Genomic DNA, 20251 nt, shown 5'->3' on the forward strand with positions numbered 1-20251 from the left:
AGAATCTCTAGAGCTCCCGCTCCTCATTCACACAACACAGACCCTGAATGACTGGATAACATGTACCTGCATTCAAGCGAGAAGCATTCCTTTCTCAGCCTTCTGGTAACTTAGGTATGTGTCTTATGTTTCCTCAGGGAACCCCTGGCAAAAAAGGCATGGATCTGAGTCTAGCCTGCATGAAACATATCTGTTCCCTCTTTGATGCTCAAAATAGACTATGGAGATTCAAAGGCCTTGAAAGGGTTACAATCACACTTATGTTTTTTCAGAACTTTATGAAAATGGTTGGAGAAAAAGGACAGAAACACAGGACAAGGCTGGACATCTTTGGGTCCCAGCTGATTGTGAGTTGAGGTCCAGCCACCAGGCTTCAGAGTCAGGTGCTGATGTTATTCACAAGCCACCTTTGAAGATGGAATAGAGGAAAGGGTTTTGGGGCAAAGAGCAGTGTGTTCAAAGTGCCATGGGAATCACCCAGGGCAAGATGAAACAAGAGTCATTACTTGTTTCTTTGCTCTGTCATTTACTTGGTGTTCCTACTCCTGAGAACAAGTATATGGAGATAGTCAGAGGCATTGGTGGTACACCTTGCACCTGATGCTCCTGGGGATAACCAGTTTGTGGACACTTCCCTGAGTCCAGAGCATATTCAGCCTCATGATAGCCCCAGGTTCTCCCTTCTTGTGTAGGCTGACATGGCTCATTGCTGCTAACTCACAACTGAAGCATAGGATGAGGTCATGGTGGTTGACCTGTAGGCCAAGTTCCAACATGGAAGGAAGGTTGATAGTGGAAGGGTAGCCATGTATTAAGCTTGGTTACCTTGGTCCTTGGCAGTGTATACTTCCCACATCTACAATATTTCTCTCCCAGGTTTTGCTTGGCTAGGTCCTTCTCAACTTTTACCATTATCTCAAATGAGTTTCTCTCAGGCTTGCTTTCTCTGGCCACTCCACTCTCACATGCACAGACCCTGATCCAAAAATTGCCTATAGACTCTTCCCTCCATCAAAAAAATAATTATAGTTACGAAAGGGGAAAGGTGGGAGAGGGATAAATTGAGAGTTTGAGATTAATATCTGTATACTAGTTTGTTTAATAAATAATCAACAAAGACCTATTGTACAGCAAAGGAATTCTGCTTAATAGTCTGTAATAACCTGTATGGGGAAAAAAAAAAAAAAACTTAAGAAAGAACGGATACATGTGTATGTATAAGGGAATCAATTTTCCATATAACCAATATTAATACAATACTGTAAATTAAGTATACTCCTATATAAATTAAACTCTGAAGTTTGAAAAATGCATATGTCAAGAGACTCAGAGTTCTTTAGACTCACAGGATTCCAGATATGATGCTGGAGATGGCAGCGTGGGTGCAGAAATCGAGACATTATCTGAGGTTGCATTTTCCTGAGCTCTGGTGTATTTTTGCTTCTAGTATCACCTTTGATTTGTCTTTGGAGGATCTAATACAAAGGCTCTGAGACACCAGTTCGGTGTAGTTGAAGGATGAGAGGGAGGTGCTAGTGGGAGAGTGAAATCCCAGCTCCCTAGTCTTGGGTTGGGGCACGTTTGAGACACAACTTATGTCCCAAGTTCCCTATGAAAACAGGCTGTAGCTTTCCTCTCCAAGACTTGCATGATATCAGACCCAGATTGATTCATCCTTTTTCATGTGTGTGCTTCCCCTTAGACTTCACTGATTTCTCGATGAAAATATTTTTAATATAAATTTATTTACTTCAATTGGAGGCTAGTTACTTTACAATATGCTAGTGGTTTTGCCATACATTGACATGAATCTGCCACAGGTGTACACCTGTTCCCCATCCTTAACCCCCCTTCCCACCCACCTCCCCATCACATCCCTCTCAGTCATCCCAGTGCATTGTCCCCAAGCACCCCGCCTCATTGATCAAACATGGACTGGTGATCCATTTCACTTATGATAATATACATGTTTCAATGCCATTCTCCAAAATCCTCCCACCCTCGCTCTCTTCCACAGAGTCCAAAAGACTGTTCTATACATCTGTGTCTCTTTTGCTGTCTTGCATATAGGGTTATCGTTACCATCTTTCTAAATTCCATATATATGTGCTAGTATACTGTATTGGTGTTTTACTTTCTGGCTTACTTCACGCTGTATAATAGGCTGCAGTTTCGCCCACCTCATTAGAACTGATTCAAATGTATTCTTTTGAATGGCTGAGTAATACTCCATTGTGTATATGCACAACAGGTTTTTCATCCATGTGTTTGATGATGGACATATAGATTGCTTCCATGTCCTGGATATTGTAAAAAGGACTGTGATGAACATTGGGATACATGTGTCTCTTTCAATTCTGGTTTCCTATGCCCAGCAGTGGGATTGTTGGGTCATATGGCAGTTCTATTTCCAGTTTTTAAGGAACCTCCACGCTGTTCTCCAGAGTGGCTGTACTAGTTTACATTCCCACCAACAGTGTAAGAGGGTTCCCTTTTCTCCACATCCTCTCCAGCATTTATTGTTTGCAGACTTTTGGATAGCAGCCATTCTGACTGGCATGAAATGGTACTTCATTGTGTTTTTGATTTGCATTTCCCGGATAATGAGTGATCTTGACCAACTTTTCATGTATTTGTTAGCCATCTGTATGTCTTCTTTGGAGAAGTATCTATTTAGTTCTTTGGCCCATTTTTTGTTTGGGTCATTTAATTTTTCTGGAATTGAGCTGAAGGAGTTACTTGTATATTTTTGAGATTAATTCTTTGTCTGTTGCTTCATTTGCAATTATTTTCTGCCATTCTGAAGGCTGTCTTTTCACCTTGCTTATAGTTTCCTTAATTGTGCCAAAGCTTTTAAGTTTAATTAGGTGCAATTTGTTGATTTTTGCTTTTATTTCTAATACTCTGGGAGTTGGGTCACAGAGGATCCTGCTGTGATTTATGTCACAGAGTGTTTTGCCTATATTTTCCTCTAGGAGTTTTATAGTTTCTGGTCTTATGTTTAGATATTTAATCCATTTTGAGTATATTTTTGTGTATGGTGTTACAGTGCATTTTAGTCTCAATCTTTTACAAGTGGTTGACCTGTTTTCCCAGCAACACTTGTTAAAGAGTTGTCTTTTCTCCATTGTATATTCTTGCCTCCTTTGTCAAAGATAAGGTGTCCATAGATCCATGGATTTATCTCTGGGTTTTCTATTTTGTGTCACTGATCTATATTTCTGTCTTTGTGCCAGTACCATACTGTCTTGATGACTGTAGCTTTGTAGTAGAGCCTGAAGTCAGGCAGGATGATTCCTTCAGTTCCATGCTTCTTTCTCAAGATTACTTTGACTTTTCGAGGTTTTTTGTATTTCCATACACATTCAGAAATTATTTGTTCTAGTTCTGTGAAAAATACCATTGGTAGCCTGATAGGGATTGCATTCAATCTATAGATTCCTTTGAGTAATATACTCAATTCAACTATACTGATTCTTCTTATCCATGAACATGGTATATTTCTCCATCTATTAGTGTCCTCTTTGATTTCTTTCACCAGCGATTTATAGTTTTTTATATATAAGTCTTTTGTTTATTTAGGTAGATATATTCCTATGTATTTTATTCTTTTCATTGCAATGGTGAATGGAATTGTTTTCTTAATTTCTTGTCTATTTTCTCATTATTAGTGTACAGGAATGAAAGGGATTTGTGCACGTTGATTTTATATCCTGCAACTTTACTATATGCGTTGATTAGCTCTAGTAATTTTCTGGTGGAGTCTTTAGGGTTTTCTTTGTAGACGATCATGTCATCTGCAAACAGTGAGAGTTTTCCTTCTTTTCCAGTCTGGATTGTTTTCTTTCTTTTTTCTGCTCTGATTGCTGTGGCCAATACTTCAAAAATTATGTTTAACAGTAATGATGACAGGGGGCACCCTTGTCTTATGCCTGACTTTAGGGGAAATGCTTTCATTGTTTCACCATTGAGGATAATGTGTGCTGTGGGTTTGTCATATATAGCTTTTGTTATGTTGAAGTATGTTCCTTCTATTCCTGCTTATTAGAAGGCTTTATCATAAATGGATGTTGAATTTTGTCAAAGGCTTTCTCTGCATCTATTGAGATTATCATATGGTTCTTATCTTTCAATTTGTTAATGTGGTGTATTATTATGTTGATTGATTTGCAGATAGTGAAGAATCCTTGCATCCCTGGGTTAAAGCCCACTTGGTCATGATGTATGATCTTTTTAATATGTTGTTGGATTCTGTTTGCTAGAGTTTTGTTAAGGATTTTTGCATCTATGATCATCAGTGATATTGGCCTATATATGGCATCTTTGTTTGATTTTGGTATTAGGGTGATGGTGGCCTCATTGAATGAGTTTGGTAGTTTCTCTTCATCTGCAATTTTCTGAAAGAGTTTGAGTAGGATAGGTATTAGCTCTTCCCTAAATTTTTGGTAGAATTCAGCTGTGAAGCCATCTGGTCCTGGGCTTTTGTTTGCTGGAAGATCTGATTACAGTTTCAATTTCTGTGCTTGTAATGGGTCTGTTAAAATTTTCTATTTCTTCCTGGTTCAGTTTTGGAAAGTTATTTTTTGAAGAATTTGTCCATTTCTTCCAAGTTGTCTGTTTTATTGGCATATAGTTGCTGAGAGTAGTCTCTTATGATCCTCTGTATTTCCGTGTTGTCTGTTGTGATCTCTCCATTTTCATTTCTAATTTTGTTGATTTGATTCTTCTCTCTTTGTTTCTTTATGACAAACTAATGGTTTGTCAATTTTATTTATCCTCTCAAAGAACCAGGTTTTGGCTTTGTTGATTTTTCTTATGGTCTCCTTTGTTTCTTTTGCATTTATTAATGCCCTACTTTTTAAGTTTTCTTTCTTTCTACTAACTCTGGAGTGCTTCATTTCTTCCTTTTCCAGTGGCTTTAGGTGTAGAGTTAGGTTATTTATTTGACTTTTTTCTGTTCTTGAGGTAAGGCTGTATTTATATGAACTTTCCTCTTAACACTGCTTTTACAGTTTTCCATAGTTTTCGGGTTTTCACTTTTATTTGTTTCTAGGCATATTTTAATTTCCTTTTTTATTTCTTCTTGGATTGTTGGTTATTCAGCAGCGTGCTGTTCAGCCTCCATATGTTGGAATTTTTAATAGTTTTTCTCCTGTAATTGACATCTAATCTTACTGCATTGTGACCAGAAAAGATGTTTGGAATTATTTCAATTATTTTGAATTTGCCAAGGCTAGATTTATGGCCCAGCATGTGATCTATTCCAGAGAAGGTTCTATGTGCACTTGCAAAAATGGTGAAACTCGTTGTTTTGTGGGTGAAATGTCCTATACATATCAATTAGGTCTAATTGGGCTATTGTATTATTTAAAGTTTGTGTTCCCTCGTTATTTTTGTTTAGTTGATCTATCCATAATTGTGAGTGGGATATTAAAGTCTCCCACAATTCTTGTGTTATTGTTAATTTCCCCATAATAAAAAATAAATAAATAAAATTTGGATAAGAAAGCTGTGGTACATGCACACAATGTCATGAATTTCCATCCGTAGTTCATCAGGCACTCTGTCTATCAGATTTCTCCCTTAAATCTATTTCTGACTTCCACTGTATAGTCCTCAAATTGTGTTTTTTGTTCCATACCAACAGGGAGTGGAGGTCATCTGGCACTATTGCGTACGCAGAAGCAAGCAATATTCAGGCTTCAATTGAAGAAAGTAAGGAAAACCACTAGGCCATTAAGCTATGACCTAAATCAAATCCCTTATGATTATACAGTGGAGATGAAAAATAGATTCAAGGGATTAGGTCTGGTAGCCTGAAGAACTATGGATGGAGTGTAACGTTGTATGAGAAGTGGTGGCAAAAACCACCCCCAAGAAAAACAAATGTGAGAATGCAAAGCGGTTCCTGAGGAGGCCTTGAAAACAGCTGAGAAAAGAAGAGAAGCGAACAGCAAACAAGAAAGGGAAAGATATACCCAATGAAATGCAGACTCCCAGAGAATAGCAAGGAGAAATAAGAAAGTCTTCATAAGTGAAAAGTGTAAGAATTAGAGGAAAATAACAAATTGTAAAGATTATATATCTCTTCCGGAAAATTGGAGATACCATAGGAATACTTCATGCAAGATGGGCACAGTAAAGGACAGAAAAGTCAAAGACCTAACAGAAGCAGATGAGATTAAGAAGAGGTAGCAAGAATGCATAGAAAAACTATACAAAAATTATCATAATGACCTGGATATAGATGATTTTGGGGTCACTTATGTAAAGCCAGATATACTAGAGCACAACGTCAACTGGATCTTAGGAAGTATCACTACAAGCAAAGCTAGTGGAGGTGATGGAATTCCAGCTGAGCTGTTTAAAACATCCTAAAGAATGAGGTTGTAACAGTGTTGCATTCAATGTGGCAGCAAATTTGGAAAATGCAGCAGTGGCCACCATTCTGGAAAAGGTCAGTTTTCATTCCAATCCAAAAGAAAGGCAATTCCCAAGAATGTTCAACCTATCATGCAATTGTGCTCATCTCACTTGCTAACAAGGTAATGCTCAAATCCTGCAAGCTAAACTTCACAATACATGAAGTGAGAACTTCCAGATGTACAAACTGGTTTAAGGAACTAGAGATAAAATTGCCAACATCCAGTGGATCATAGAGAAACCAAGTGGATTCCAGGCAAACATCTGCATCTGCTTCACTGACTATGCTAAAGCCTTTCACTGTGTGGACCACAACAAACTGTGGAAAATTCTTAAGAGAATGGGAGTAGCAGATCACCTTACCTGTCTCCTGAAAGTCTGTATGGAGGTCAAAAAGTGGCAGTTAGAATCAGACATAGAACAAATAAAAGATTTAAAATTGGGAAAGGAACATGACAAGGTATACATTGTCACTCTGATCATTGAACTTGTATGTAGGAAAGATCATTCGATATCCTGGACTGCATAAATCCCAAGATGGAATCAAAACTGCTGGGAGAAATATCAACATCCACAGATATGAAGATGACACCACCCTAATAGCAGAAAGCAAACAACTAAAGACCAATTGATAAGGAGGGGAGATGAATAAAGCTTACTTAAAACTCAACATTCAAAAAAATATTTACCAAAAGATACTCAACATTCATGGCATCCAGTCCCACTACTTCATGACATATAGATGAGGGAGAAGTGGAAACAGTGGCAGATTTTATTTTCTTGGGCTCCAGAATCATTACGGACCTTGACTGCAGCCACAAAATTAAAAGACACTTGCTCCTTGGAAGGAAGAAAGGCTATGAAAAACCTGTACAGTGTATTAAAAAGCAGAGACTCACTTTGCTACAGAGGTCTGCAGCGTCACAGCTATCGTTTTCCAGTAATCATGTACAGATGTGCAATCTGGACCATACGAAAGGGTGAATGCCAAAGAACTGAGCTTTTGAACTTTGGTGCTTGAGAAGATTCTTGAGAGTCCCTTATACAACAAGGAGATCAAACCAGTCAATCTGAAAGGAAATCAACCTCTGACCACTGCTGTCTTAGCTGAGGCATCTACTGAGGGTCTCCAGGTGTAAAGAATGGATGCTTCCATTGCAAAATTGCCTGACCATGGCAGCTCCAAGCAAATAGTTTGTAGCTCCGCCCATGGAGGAAGCTCAGAAAGGCAGAAGGCTCTGTGTACCCTGGGTCCCCCAATACATGCGTTTCATTCTTCACAGCAGCATTGGAAGCCAAGGAAGGGATATTCTGGGCCCTGGAGATGGGAGATGGCTCAGCGATCTACTGGGGTCACCACTTACCAAGTAGGCCTAGAAAGGACAGAGCAGGTATATCTGGCAGAGAGCTTGTGACTGAGGAGTGGGAACAAGAGGGAACCAGCTCTGCATGAAGTACCTCACCCAAAATCCCCTGGAAGAGAAGTCCAGAGATAAAATCATCTGAGATGGGATGAAGAGAGTCTGTTTCATTACCCCTTATAATTCCTCTGAACGAGGAGGTGGTAGAGTTGGTGGGACATCACAAACTCTTCCATGGCCTAGACCATCCCCCAGTCGCTATCCTTGGGGCTGCCTCTCCCCAGCTTCGTCATGTAGTTTTGAAGGAAATTGACAATCATGTGTGCTGCTAGGTCAGGGCCAATGACCACATAAAGCCCATCATAGGACCACTTGGCCCTGCCAGGATGGCTGATCTAGGGCTGTGCATGTGAACTGAGTTACATCATTCAGAGAATACCCTTGAACTCTAATGGCTCCCAGCTTCTTTCTTTACTAGGAAATGCCTTCAGGATATAAAACCCTAGGGCAGGTAGCTTGGACTTTGTCACTAGGTGTAGAAGCCTTAAGGAAGAAAGTTGTCAGGCTAAGACCATCAAAGAAGAGGGAAGGGAAAGGCCAAGGGAGAAAAAGAGAGAACTGATGACTTCTGATTTCTTGGATCCAGTCACAGAGATCTTTGTATTTGCTCTGATTCTTGTATCCTCGATTCCCATAATCATTTCAATGAGTCCCCCTTTTCCTTGAAGGCAGGTGGAGGAGGGCTCCTCTCAATTTTGATTCAGATTTTGTTCTAGATACTGCACTCCCAGACAAAAAAAAAAAAAAAAAAACGGAGGCAACCATTTGTTTCAGCACCATTAAGAGTGATACCCTTTATTCTTTACTGAGAATAGGCTGTGCAGACTATCAAACACAGTTCACCAGCATCCTGGGCAGCAGTGCCCAAGTGTGAAGTAAGTGTGTTAGGAGCGGCCTTATTGATTCCTGAACCACTCCAAGCATTTATACTGCCCGTGCGAGGCCAATCCTGTCATGTCCTCGATCAAAGACTGAGAAATACAGCCTCAGAAAGACATCACCCAGGATCCAGATCTCTGTAGATGGACTCCATTGGTTCTCTTTAAAGGTGGTATAGCAGCGACCTCTAGGATTCTGGGGGAATCATAAACACACACCAGTCAGCATGAGCCCTTACCGGTGACTCCCTCCAATATCCAGACTCAGCACAATTCTTTGTTTTATTTCCCTCTTTTGGTAAGTATCTAGGGGATTTCTCAGCAGCAGGGGATATGAGAGTTCATCAGTCAAAGAGGGCCAAGACATGAGGTTGCCATGAGGAAGGGTGTGGGGGAGGGGAGGACTGGGAGTTGGGGAAATAGAGGAATGAAAAACAACAAAGTCCTACTGTAGAGCATAAGGAACTATATTCAACATTCAGTGATAAATCACATGAAAAAGAATTTTAAAATATATTTTTATGTGTATAACTGAGTCACTGCTGTGCAGCAGAACTTAATGCCACAATGAAGATTATCCACATTTCAAAATAATGTTTTTTTTTTCAAAAAGAACAAATGTGTCCATAGCTCTCCTCACTCCCTATTTCTTTCCTTCTGACTCTTCCTCCTTGTTTTCTCTGCAGAGAATGCTGGTTCTCCTCCTGCATCCCCATAATCTGCACTTTATTTAAAAACTTTATATTGTATTTGAGTAGAGCTGATTAACAATATTCTGAGTTTCAGATGGACAGTAAAGGGACTCAACCATATGTATCTGGGTATCCTGGTCCCAAAGACACCCCTCACATCCAGGCTGTCATATAACTGAGCAGAGTCCCCTGTACTACACAGCAACTTGTTGTTGGTTATCCATCTTAAATAGAGCAGTGCCCACAACACTTTCTTGAAGCTTTAACTCAGGACACTTCGAAGCCTCCTTCAGCCCACACTCACCCTCTCTGGCCACTCCAGGCTTGGTTGGGTAACATACTCTTGTTACCCATCCCCACTGGTCTATCCGTAGCCTTCATCACCCCTCGTAAATCCCCAGTGCCCCAATGCAGATCATCTTGAGATGCCATTTGCATGGAATCCAGTGCAGTTTTGCCTAGAATCAAGCAACCCTCCATATGGCTCAATGAGTTTGTAATTTTAGAATTCCTGAAATTCCCTCTTCCTCAAAACCTTCTTTGAGCCCATCAGCCTGCTGAACTCCCTATGGTGCTGACATGAAGCCTCCACCCTGTGCCACGGCTGAGCAGTCACAGTGCACCCTTTATTCACATTAGCATCCAACCTCCCCACAGAGTTGCTGGGTACTCGAACTCACAAAGGAGGCACCTGGCCGGAGCAAGGGGAAGATACAGCCGAGAACAAGGCTGACCATGTAATTTATCATCCAAACCATGAAAACCTTGAGAAGGGAAGGGAGCCTGTTAATGTATGCTGGGACATCACACTGGGACTGTCCCCAGCCATTCTCCTTGTAACATGGCCTATTTCAGGGACTGCTAGTGCTGAATTTCATGCTCATGCACCTAAGGGTTCAGATTGAATTGAAGCTCTTTGAGGACTGAGGACCTCAGTGTTCCCCTCTCCTTGACTCCCACCATGTCATATGGTGAGGCCTCTCTACATTTATTTCAGGAAGATCAGTGTCCCACACGGCCCTTAACTCTCAAGTGATTGGTTTTGTGGGAGTCACTGGCCCAGCCACAGGGCTCAGCAGCATCTGCAATGGTTTGACATGGCCTCCAGAGGGCGCCTGCATCCCAGCAGCAGCCCAAGGGTTCCTTTCCTGCAAGCTCCAGCTTGAAAACCAACCCTCAGTATTGTCCCCTCACCTTGATGATGTAGGCTCCACCTGGCACTGTGTAGTTGATGCTGTTGATGGTGAAGATAATAGAGGGCAGGGTATTGACCGCAGAACATGGAACGTAGTACTGTTAGAGAGAGAGGGTGAGAGGTTGACACTGGTGATCCTTGTTGTGTGTGGAGACTGGGAGTGACCCTGGGGCATGACCCTTCACCTTGGAACCCCGTGGCCTGGCGCCGATGAGCTTCTGCATGTTATCAACCTGTGATTTGGGGCCTTCGATGAATGGTGCCCCGGTGTCAACAACGGCCTTGCAACCAGCAGAACAAGCAATAACGTTTCTTTCAATGGTGATGCTGAGAGACAAAGGAAGAAAGTGGGCATCAAGGTCACTCTGAGCCTCCCCAGAATTGTCCTCTTCCCATCTGTCTCCTAAACAGCCCTTGGTCTCTTGCCCTCTTTTCCTTTGCTCTCGACACAGTACCTTTCTTGACATCCTTGAATGCAGTACTTGAATATACCAGGATCTTTTGTACCTTGACCCAATCTGGTCTTCCTTCCTAGAAGACTCCACTGCACTTTGACTAGCAAATTTCTTCTCATCTTCCAGATTCCAGCTTAATTTTATTGTTTTTGGGAAGTCTTTCCCCTGGTGTTTATGAGTCTCCTGTCAGTCTCTGTAGAACCTTCTTCATGTCTGCTGCTGCTACAGCTGCTAACTCACTTCAGTCATATCCGACTCTGTGTGACCTCATAGAGGGCAGCCCACCAGACTCTGCCATCCCTGGGATTGTCCAGGCAAGAGTACTGGAGTGAGTTGCCATTGCCTTCTCCTCCTCATGTCTAGCATGTACCAAAGTCACAATTCACTATGTGGGCAAGTCACTTCATGTATATCTGCCTTCTTAGATGTGAGGGGGAGTTTTATGCTCCTTGCCTCCCTAAAGAGCCTCACACACAGTGGATGCCCAATATTGTCTGTTCAATGAGTGTATGAAAACTAAGAAAACAATAAGTAACCTCCAGAGAGCTGTATCTGGTGGGGAACAAATAACAACTAGCACACAGAGTGAAGATGGAAATTCGCAGGGGCAGCAGATTCTCATCGTAGGGGGAGAGAGGGGCTTCTCTGGGAGAGGGTGTCTCTCAGCACTGCTCCTACAATCAGCTCAGACCCTGAGACCCCGGCCAGGAAATACGTGACCAGCCCATAGAAACTCCAAAGGACAGGTCAACATTTGCCTGAGGGTATCACACAGAATCCTTTCAATTATGCCTCTTGTCCTCAGGTCACTCCTGGATCTCACCTTCCTGATCCTCTGTAATAGCCCCTGTCGCACGTGTGCCCAAGAACTTGGCATGTCTTTTCTATTAGTTGCTTTCACGTCTTAAGACTGCAGGCAACTTCTCTCCACTGCTGGGTAGCTGCTCCCTGAGAAGACAAGTTGTCCCCATTTTATCAGGACTGTCCCTGTTTTTAAACAGACATTTATCTGTCCTGAGAATTTCCTATGTCCTAGGTAGCCCTGGACAGTCGGTCATCTTATCGTAACTCTGTTCAGGCTGGAGAAATTCTCCCTGATCCTCTGTTCACCACACTGTGGAGTCCTCTAACCATGCTCCCCAACTCAAAGCACAGTGGGTGCAGTCTTCTGCCAGCTACACAGACCTCTCTGGTGCCTTTTAGGACCCTGATCAGAGCTATGCTCAGAAGGCCTGGGGATTATGAACTCATGGGTTCTTTGTGTATCTCTGTGCTTGTGTGTTTGTTTCTATCTGTATTTGCATGTTTCTTTGTGTGTGCTTGTGCGTCCCTGACTAGCTATGCATGTTTTTATGTGTTGCTGTGTATGTTTTTATGTGTCTGCTTGTGTGTTTCCATGTTTCTGTGTGTCTGTCTATGTCATTGTGAGTGGTGTATATGTTTGTGGGACTATGTGTCTGAGAATGCATTTGTGTGTGTCTGCCTGTGTCCATGTACAGTAGTGGGAGCATCACTTGGGCTGACCCTCAGAGGGAGAGGCTTACCGGTCCATGTGTACCATCCAGTTGCCCTCTGGGATCAATGGTACCCAGTTGAGCTCTCCCTTGTAGTAGCGGTGGTCCACCCCACCAAACATCACCACACTGCCCTCCTGCCCGTCTCTGTAGACAGAAATGAGGGGGTGATCCTTGGAGGACGGTAACAACAGCACTGTCTGAGAGCTGTGCTTGTCCACCCATCAAGGCCCTAATAAGGTCCCCACGTACAGATGCAGAAATCGAGTCTAGGAGAGATTGAGATCCAGACTGAGGTCTGTTACTGGCTAAAGAGCAGCAGAGAGGTTAGAAGCTGAACCCACTTGGATGGGCTCCACCCACTATGTCTTCTGAAGACATCTTGGACCTCCAGCCACCTGAGTGCTCAGACACCCTCAGAGGACAGGGTGCTGAAGTGTTTGGGCTTTCCCCTTGTCTACCTTGTCATTTTTCAGGAAAATCAAGGCCTGGGAGTTCTAAGGGTATTGGTTCAGGTCACCCAGATTTGGCTTCACTGGCCTGTGACCTCTACTGCCAAAAGGGCCCCAAACTCAGAAGGGACCCAACCTCTGCTCTCCCTGTCTTGAAATGCCTCATATTTCTTGAACAAGGGGTCCCACACTTTTGTGTCCTACTCTTTCGTTTCTCACTGGCTCCTACAAATTGGGTAGCTGGTCCTGGGCTCCCAGTGAAATGCTAATGAGGAAGGAAAGACATCCACCATCCTTCTCCTTCCTTCCTTATCAAATTCATAAGCAAATCCTGATGCCTTTTCCTTCAACTTGTTTCCTGTGGCCTTCCATTAGCCTTCCTGCTCACTCACCTCCCTAGACAAATTACTGGTCTTGAGCCCAGGAGTAGGCTTGTGTTCCAATAAACTTTTATTTCTAAAAGCCAGGGGTGAAGCCAGGTGGGGTCCTGGGTCCATAGTTATCCTGGGTTAGATTATCTCTCAGGATACTTCTTTATCAAGTGTTCTATAATTTTTGTGTAACTGAAAGAATCTTACAGCTAATTTGGTGAAAGGGATTGTCCATCTCAGACTTACTTGCTCAAGTAGAAGGCAAAAACAGGCTCAGAAATGGCACCTTCATTCTTCAGCTTGTCAAAGATGGGGATTGCTCCAGAAGAGGATATGCTGGGATAGTTCAAGCCCAAGACACCATCAAAAGGTGTACGCCTAAACCCGTATTCTGCCGTGCTTAGACCGAACGGCTGGTCAGTGCTCACAAGGTCCCCAATCTGTGGGAAAGAAGAGTGTTCCCACTTACAGATACGTGAAGTGGGGCTAGGACTGGGCTGGATGCATTGCCATTAGATCCTCAGAGAAGAGCTGAGGCTGGGCTCTGTCTTCGGTGGCCGACAGACAGTGAAATCAAGCTGGGAGGGGAATTTGGGTTCGATTTGAGAGAGGCTGTGAATTTTATAACCTCTGCCCCTCTGAAAAACACCACCTGAGTGAGTCATTTTGGCCTCGTGGCTTCTGTACAGGTGGGGCAACCAAGAGTCAGGCCAGGTCCCATTGGTGCCACCTTATGGACAAAGCAATCAAGAGCAAGAGAGCCCTCTCTTTGGCATCACTGTGACCTAATGACAGGAATGGACTGCATTCTCTGTAATGTACTGTGGATTCTGCATCTGTCCAGGAAGACAGAAGTCAAAAACACAATCTTGCTTGCAGGGCTCTATGAAATTACTGCCTATGGAAACCACTTTTGGGGATATGTGTATATTCCTGTTAGTGTGTATGAGAGAAAAGTGAGAGAAGAACTACTCAAGTATTTTGGGGGAGGCGGGCCATAGTTTTATTAGACTCTCAAGGGTCCTCTAGAGTGAGAAATCATTTATCAGTCCCCTTGACTTCTCAGGCGACCAGTTTCTCACTCTGGATACCTTGACTGCTCCCAAGGTCCTCAGATCAGTTTTATCCTGTCTACAAACACCCCACAGCATATTCAGTCTTGAAAAGCCATCCTAACTCCACTTTAACCACGTGTGTGCCCTCAGCAAGGACCTTGCTGTCTACATCTCAGTTTCCTCATATGTCTCATGAGCTAATCAGAGTAACTGCTGTGTGGGGTTGTTGCAGGATTAAACCAGTTATCACCTGAAAGTGCCTGGAACAGTCTGTGAATATAAAAGTGGGTGCTTTTATCCTTTTTTTTTTTTTTTTGGCTCCCAGCAAAATGAACCTTGAATTGCTCATGGGCAGAGGAGCTGCAAGTCCACACCTCAAACCACTCTCTGGGTTAGCTAATCTGTTCGTTTGTGTGTCATCACAGGCACTGCCTCCCCAGAGACATGATCCTGTGGATAAGATGGCCAATATCTATGGGAGTTGGGCTTGGAAGGGTCCTGCCAGATGGTCCTGCATCTGTTTTGCAAGCAGTAGTCACTCCATAGCCAGTCCTGACTCAGCATATGTTGTACTGTTACCCGAACTGTGTCATGAACAACAATTCCTTTCACTGTTCCACATCCGTAGGTGATGCTGAAGGTCCTATTGGTAGGCCGGAAGGTGGAAGACTGAAGATGTCTGAACCTAGTGTGTAGAGCTGTAGACACAAGAGATGAGTGTCATCTGGTGCCAAGGATGGAAACAGAGTGGCAGGGCAAGTGAAGGATGGTCCGGGTACGGGGTGTCTGTACTCACAACAGGCTTCAATGGCACAAAAGTTGGAGGGCACCCACAAGTCAGATGAGCCTGTGTCAAAGATAACCTGGAATTCCTGAGGGGGTGTTCCAATGGTGATGTTACCCAGGTAGACCAACTACAGGGAAATGCAGGGAGTGGGTTAGTGCAGAACTGGCTACCCTCTATTCCCAAACTGCTGCCTCCCTCTGGGTGTCACATATCTCTTGAGATTACTTTCTAATCACCGTGCAGCTCACAGACTTTGGTCACAGAGGTATCTGCATTTGATATATTTTTCCTGTGCTACATTATATGCAGGATGTTGACTCTATGCCTAGGTGTTGCTGTGGTTCCTCCTTCATGGGAATCCCATAGGCAAAAACACCGGGCCTCCAGGACCACTGGACACCCAGGGAAGTCCTGGTGCCTTCATTTGAGAAGCTCTGTAGTCTCTTCAAACCCAGCTTTAGCACCCGCTTCTCCAGGAGGTCCTTCTTGATCAACCCCAGCCACTCCCTCCAAACTCAGACCACATCCAGTCAACACCACACAGGTGACCCTTTCATTTGACATGTATTTACTCTTTGCCTATCTCTCAGGCTGGCATGGGCATTCTTGAAGACAAAATAAGCCCTTTGTCTAATCTAAAAACAGTAACCACAGTGATTCTTATGGCCATACATGGAATACAGGTTCAGTAACTTTTTAGTGCTATCATTCTTGCATCTGTGGAAACTGAATTTCTCTGCCTGGGGATTCACAATTGCTCTGCAGTTGGTTCTACCTTTTGATCAGTGATGGTTCACTCTTTACCTATAACTGAGGAGCTCACTTAGTTCAGAAGGAACAATCGCCCTCAAACTAATGACACATCTTTGACACAGAAATGGATATTTACCTGCCACCTGGTAATTGCCAGGCCCAGTCACAAAGACCAACAGTTGAGGATGAGACTGCCTTCTCCTCTGGTTGGGGGTCCCTGTTTTCCAGTGTCCCTGCCTCCTGCAGGAAACCCATCCCCATCATCCCACCTGGCACCTCCAAACGAGCCTCAGTGCTAGGCTAGAGCACCAGGGGGCGCTTTGGAGCACCATCCTCCCAAAATACTCACATCCTTGGTGTTTCCCAGCGGGTGAATAGTTAGATTTGAGCCACGAAAAGAAATCTGGGATAGTCTGTAAGCATGCTCCTTCAGGAAATTGTTCAGCATGTTTTTTTCACTGATGGTATTTCTCATGGTCTTCACTCTCCTTAGAGGTATTCTTTCACCGAGCATTTGACAAACAAAACAAAGAAGATGCTACAATTAGATGTCAGTGTTAAGATATAACTGTCATTGTATTGGCCCTGTGTATTTTCTAATCATTTTTATGAGGCACATTATTATCAGAATTTTATGCATATACTGTGGCAAAGACATAGATTTCAATACTGGTTCTGTTCTGCAATCTTGGGTAAGCCATATGACCATGTGATGTCTCAGTCTCCCCTTCAGTAAAAAGGTAGAATGTAACAATATAAACACTCCAAATAGGATATCTTGGGGATAAGAGAAGTGATGTATATAAAGTGAAAGTGGAGTCATTCAGTCGTGTCCAACTCCTTGCGACCACATGGACTGTAGCCTACCAGGCACCTCCATCCATGGGATTTTCCAGGCAAGAATACTGGAGTGGATTGCCATTTCTTTCTCCAGGGGATTTTCCAGTCTCAACAATGACAGCCATTATCATTAGTGTTTCCATCTCACTCATTCTTTCTCATAAAACCTCAAGGGTGTAGGTAGAAGAGGGGCTCATCCTCTTTTACAAAGTAGCAATTTGAAATGGAGGAGGTTTCTGAGTTGGCTGTGGTCACACTGCTTGTCAGATATAAAACAGTGTATATAGAACAGTGCATCTTTCTCCAAGTTGACAAAGAAGAGAGAATTGAAGGAACAATCCAAGATATAGGAAACAAGTAAGGGAAATTCAAAGGTTTGAGAAGGAAGGACAAGTCAAACGAAAAATTAAAAGAAAATAACACAAAGTGAAATACACTCCCTGTGACTTCCAAAGGATGGAGAGATAAATGACAGTGATACAAAGATGCAGACATAAGCGTATATACACTGAAGTAGACAGGGAAAAAAGAGGACATGTCGAATAAAATGTAGACAGTGCTCTTCCTCAGGACCACATTAACATCTGCATAGACTGTGCACTGAACTGTTACAAGGAGTTGCATTTTCAATAGGTCATGACATGACTGGACCCCAAGATTTGTGCAACCCAACCAAGACCTTGGGATCCACAGTTCCTATAGCAAGTTACTTATCAATAAGTAAGAGTGGAGCTTTAAGACTCTTAGGGATATATTTAATTCCCTTCTGAACCTGACGGGTGGAAAAATAATCAGATGCAAAGAAAAATTCGAGAAAGGAATATGATGAGACTTACAGTCCCCATACTTACTTGACCATGCACTCTGAGATGGACACTAGCCCAAGGAGCACAAGCCACTTCATGCTTCTTTCCTGCATTCAAGTACTCAGGGAAGTTTGGGTTCTTAGCTTGTAGTGGTGACCAGGAGCCCCTAGTTATATATGCTCTGACCTACCCGAGTTTTCCCCTTTAGGCCACTAAAAGATCTGAAAAAAAAAAACCACAAAGCTTTTGATTAAATCTTTACTTTGATCAGTGTACTTGGTCAGTGGCCTTTGAAGCTTCTCAAAATACAGAGAATTGAACTGTAATCTCTACCTTGAAGCTTGGCTGGAAAATCAAACTGATCTGCATGGACATCTAAGAAGACAGAGAACGTTGCCTACATGGAGAAAAAACTGCTAAGAACACCATGAAAATGGATACTAGGGGCCATGCTCGACATTTGTGGTTTCATGTCATCTTCCTAGCCACTTCATGAGATATGCATTGCTGTCTTCATTGGAGGGGAGATTGCTAAGAGGATAAGTTGTCAAATGGCAAAGTGAAGACTTCAGGGACAGCCCAGGAACACACAACTGGCTTTAGGTAGTGGGTCTAATGGCAGACATCAGGGGCACCTATGATGCCAGCCTGCATCAAAAATTTAGGGCAGAGCAGTACTTCAATTGCATGGTTTCAGTACTGGAAGAAATGTCATATGCATCCACAAGAGATTCTATGTCATCCAACAACTGTACAAGGAAGAACTGTGTTAGGTTCTGGGTTAAAGGCTTCAAAGTCAAAGTTGATCAAAACAACAAAAAAAAAAGTCTTTATCTTAAGTGAGCAAGAAGTGTAGTTCTCGCAAGCTCATGGCCCCAGGAGGCAGGAGATATGATACTAGGACTAGGTGGTCATGTTGGAATCTGGGCAACACAGGCCTTATCTCTGGGAGCAGCCTTTTCTCCACTTCACCCATGCTGGAAAGCAGGCAAGTTGGCCATGTTTTCAAGAGAATCAAAGTCTGGATATTTATGTACAATCTACTGATTTTAATGTTCACAACTAATTTTTTTTTCCCGAATAAAAAGTGGGAATGAAATCTCCACAGTGATGTGCTGGAATCAGCCTTCAGTCTCTGCAATTTTTTGTTTCTGGTCTACAGTTGGGAGTGTAGTAGAGACAGAGAGAAATTTAATTCATGTCAGTTGATTTAAAAAGAGACTGAATGCACACTAAACATGCTGACTCATTGGAAAAGACCCTGATATTAGGATAGATGGAAGGCAGGAGGAGAAGCAGAAGACAAAGGATGAGATGCTTGGATAGCATCACCAAGTCAATGGACATGAGCTTGAGCAAGCTCTGGGAGTTGGTGATGGATAGGGAAACCCAGCAAGGATCTCATTCAAATATGAAGGAGAAATCAAAAGCTTTACAGACAGGCAAAAGCTGAGAGAATTCAGCACCACCAAAACAGCTCTCCAACAAATGTTAAAGGATATTATCTAGACAGGAAACACACAAAGGGTGTATAAACTCAAACCCCAAACAATAAAGCAAATGGCAATGTTATCATACTTATCAATAATTCCCTTAAATGTAAATGGGTTGAATGCCCCAACCAAAAGACAAAGACTGGCTGAATGGATATAAAAACTAGACCCCTATATATGTTGTCTACAAGAGACCCACCTCGAAACAAGGGACACATTCAGACTGAAAGTGAAGGGCTTGAAAAAGGTATTCTATGCAAATAGAGACCAAAAGAAAGTAGGAGTAGCAATACTCATATCAGATAAAATAGATGTTAAAACAAAGACTGTGAAAAAGAGCCAAAGAAGGACACTACATAATGATCAAAGGATCAACCCAAGAAGAAGATATAACAATTATAAATATATGTTCAACCAACATAGGAGCACCACAAAATGTAAGACAAATGCTAACAAGTATGAAAGGGGAAATTAACAATAACACAATAATAGTGGGAGATTTTAATACCCCACTCACAACTATGGATAGATCAACTAAACAGAAAATTAACAAGGAAACACAAACTTTAAATGATGTAATAGACCAGTTAGACCTAATTGATACCTATAAGACATTTCACCCCAAAACAATGAATTTCACCTTGTTCTGAAACAAACACGGAATCTTCTCCAGGATAGATTACATCCTGGGCCATAAATCTAGCCTTGGTAAATTCAAAAAAACTGAAATGATTCCAAGTTTCTTTTCTGACCACAATACAGTAAGATTAGATCTCAATCACAGGAGAAAAATTATTAAAAATTCCAACATATGGACACTGAACAACATGCTGCTGAATAACCAACAAATCACAGAAGAAATTTAAAAAAAAAGAAATCAAAATATCCATAGAAACAAATGAAAATGGAAACACAGCAACCCAAAACCTGTGGGACACTGTAAATCAGTGCTAAGGGGAAAGTTCACAGCAATGCAGGCATATCTCAAGAAACAAGAAAAAAGGCAAACAAATAACATAACTCTACACCTAAAGCAACTAGAAAAGGAAGAAATCAAGAACCCCAGGGTGAGTAGAAGGAAAGAAATCTTCAAAATTAGGGCAGAAATAAATGCAA

General features: G+C 42.4%; 1 protein-coding gene across 2 annotated transcripts; it reads right to left on the bottom strand.

The window, feature by feature from the left end:
- LOC102170120 (pregnancy-associated glycoprotein 6) lies at positions 8769–17740 on the bottom strand. Of its 2 annotated transcripts, XM_018043227.1 has the most exons (9): positions 17688–17740; positions 16346–16496; positions 15253–15370; positions 15036–15154; positions 13648–13841; positions 12609–12725; positions 10795–10936; positions 10609–10707; positions 8769–8918 (listed from the first exon to the last, which is right to left on the bottom strand). In XM_018043227.1, the coding sequence occupies exons 1-9, from the start codon at positions 17738–17740 to the stop codon at positions 8769–8771; spliced, it is 1143 nt and encodes a 380-aa protein (XP_017898716.1). The 2 variants fall into 2 exon arrangements, with proteins under 2 accessions (XP_017898716.1, XP_017898717.1); XM_018043228.1 differs by lacking the exon at positions 12609–12725.

This window comes from Capra hircus, chromosome 29 (genome assembly GCF_001704415.2).
Source record: "Capra hircus breed San Clemente chromosome 29, ASM170441v1, whole genome shotgun sequence".
Taxonomy (NCBI): Eukaryota; Metazoa; Chordata; class Mammalia; order Artiodactyla; family Bovidae; genus Capra; species Capra hircus.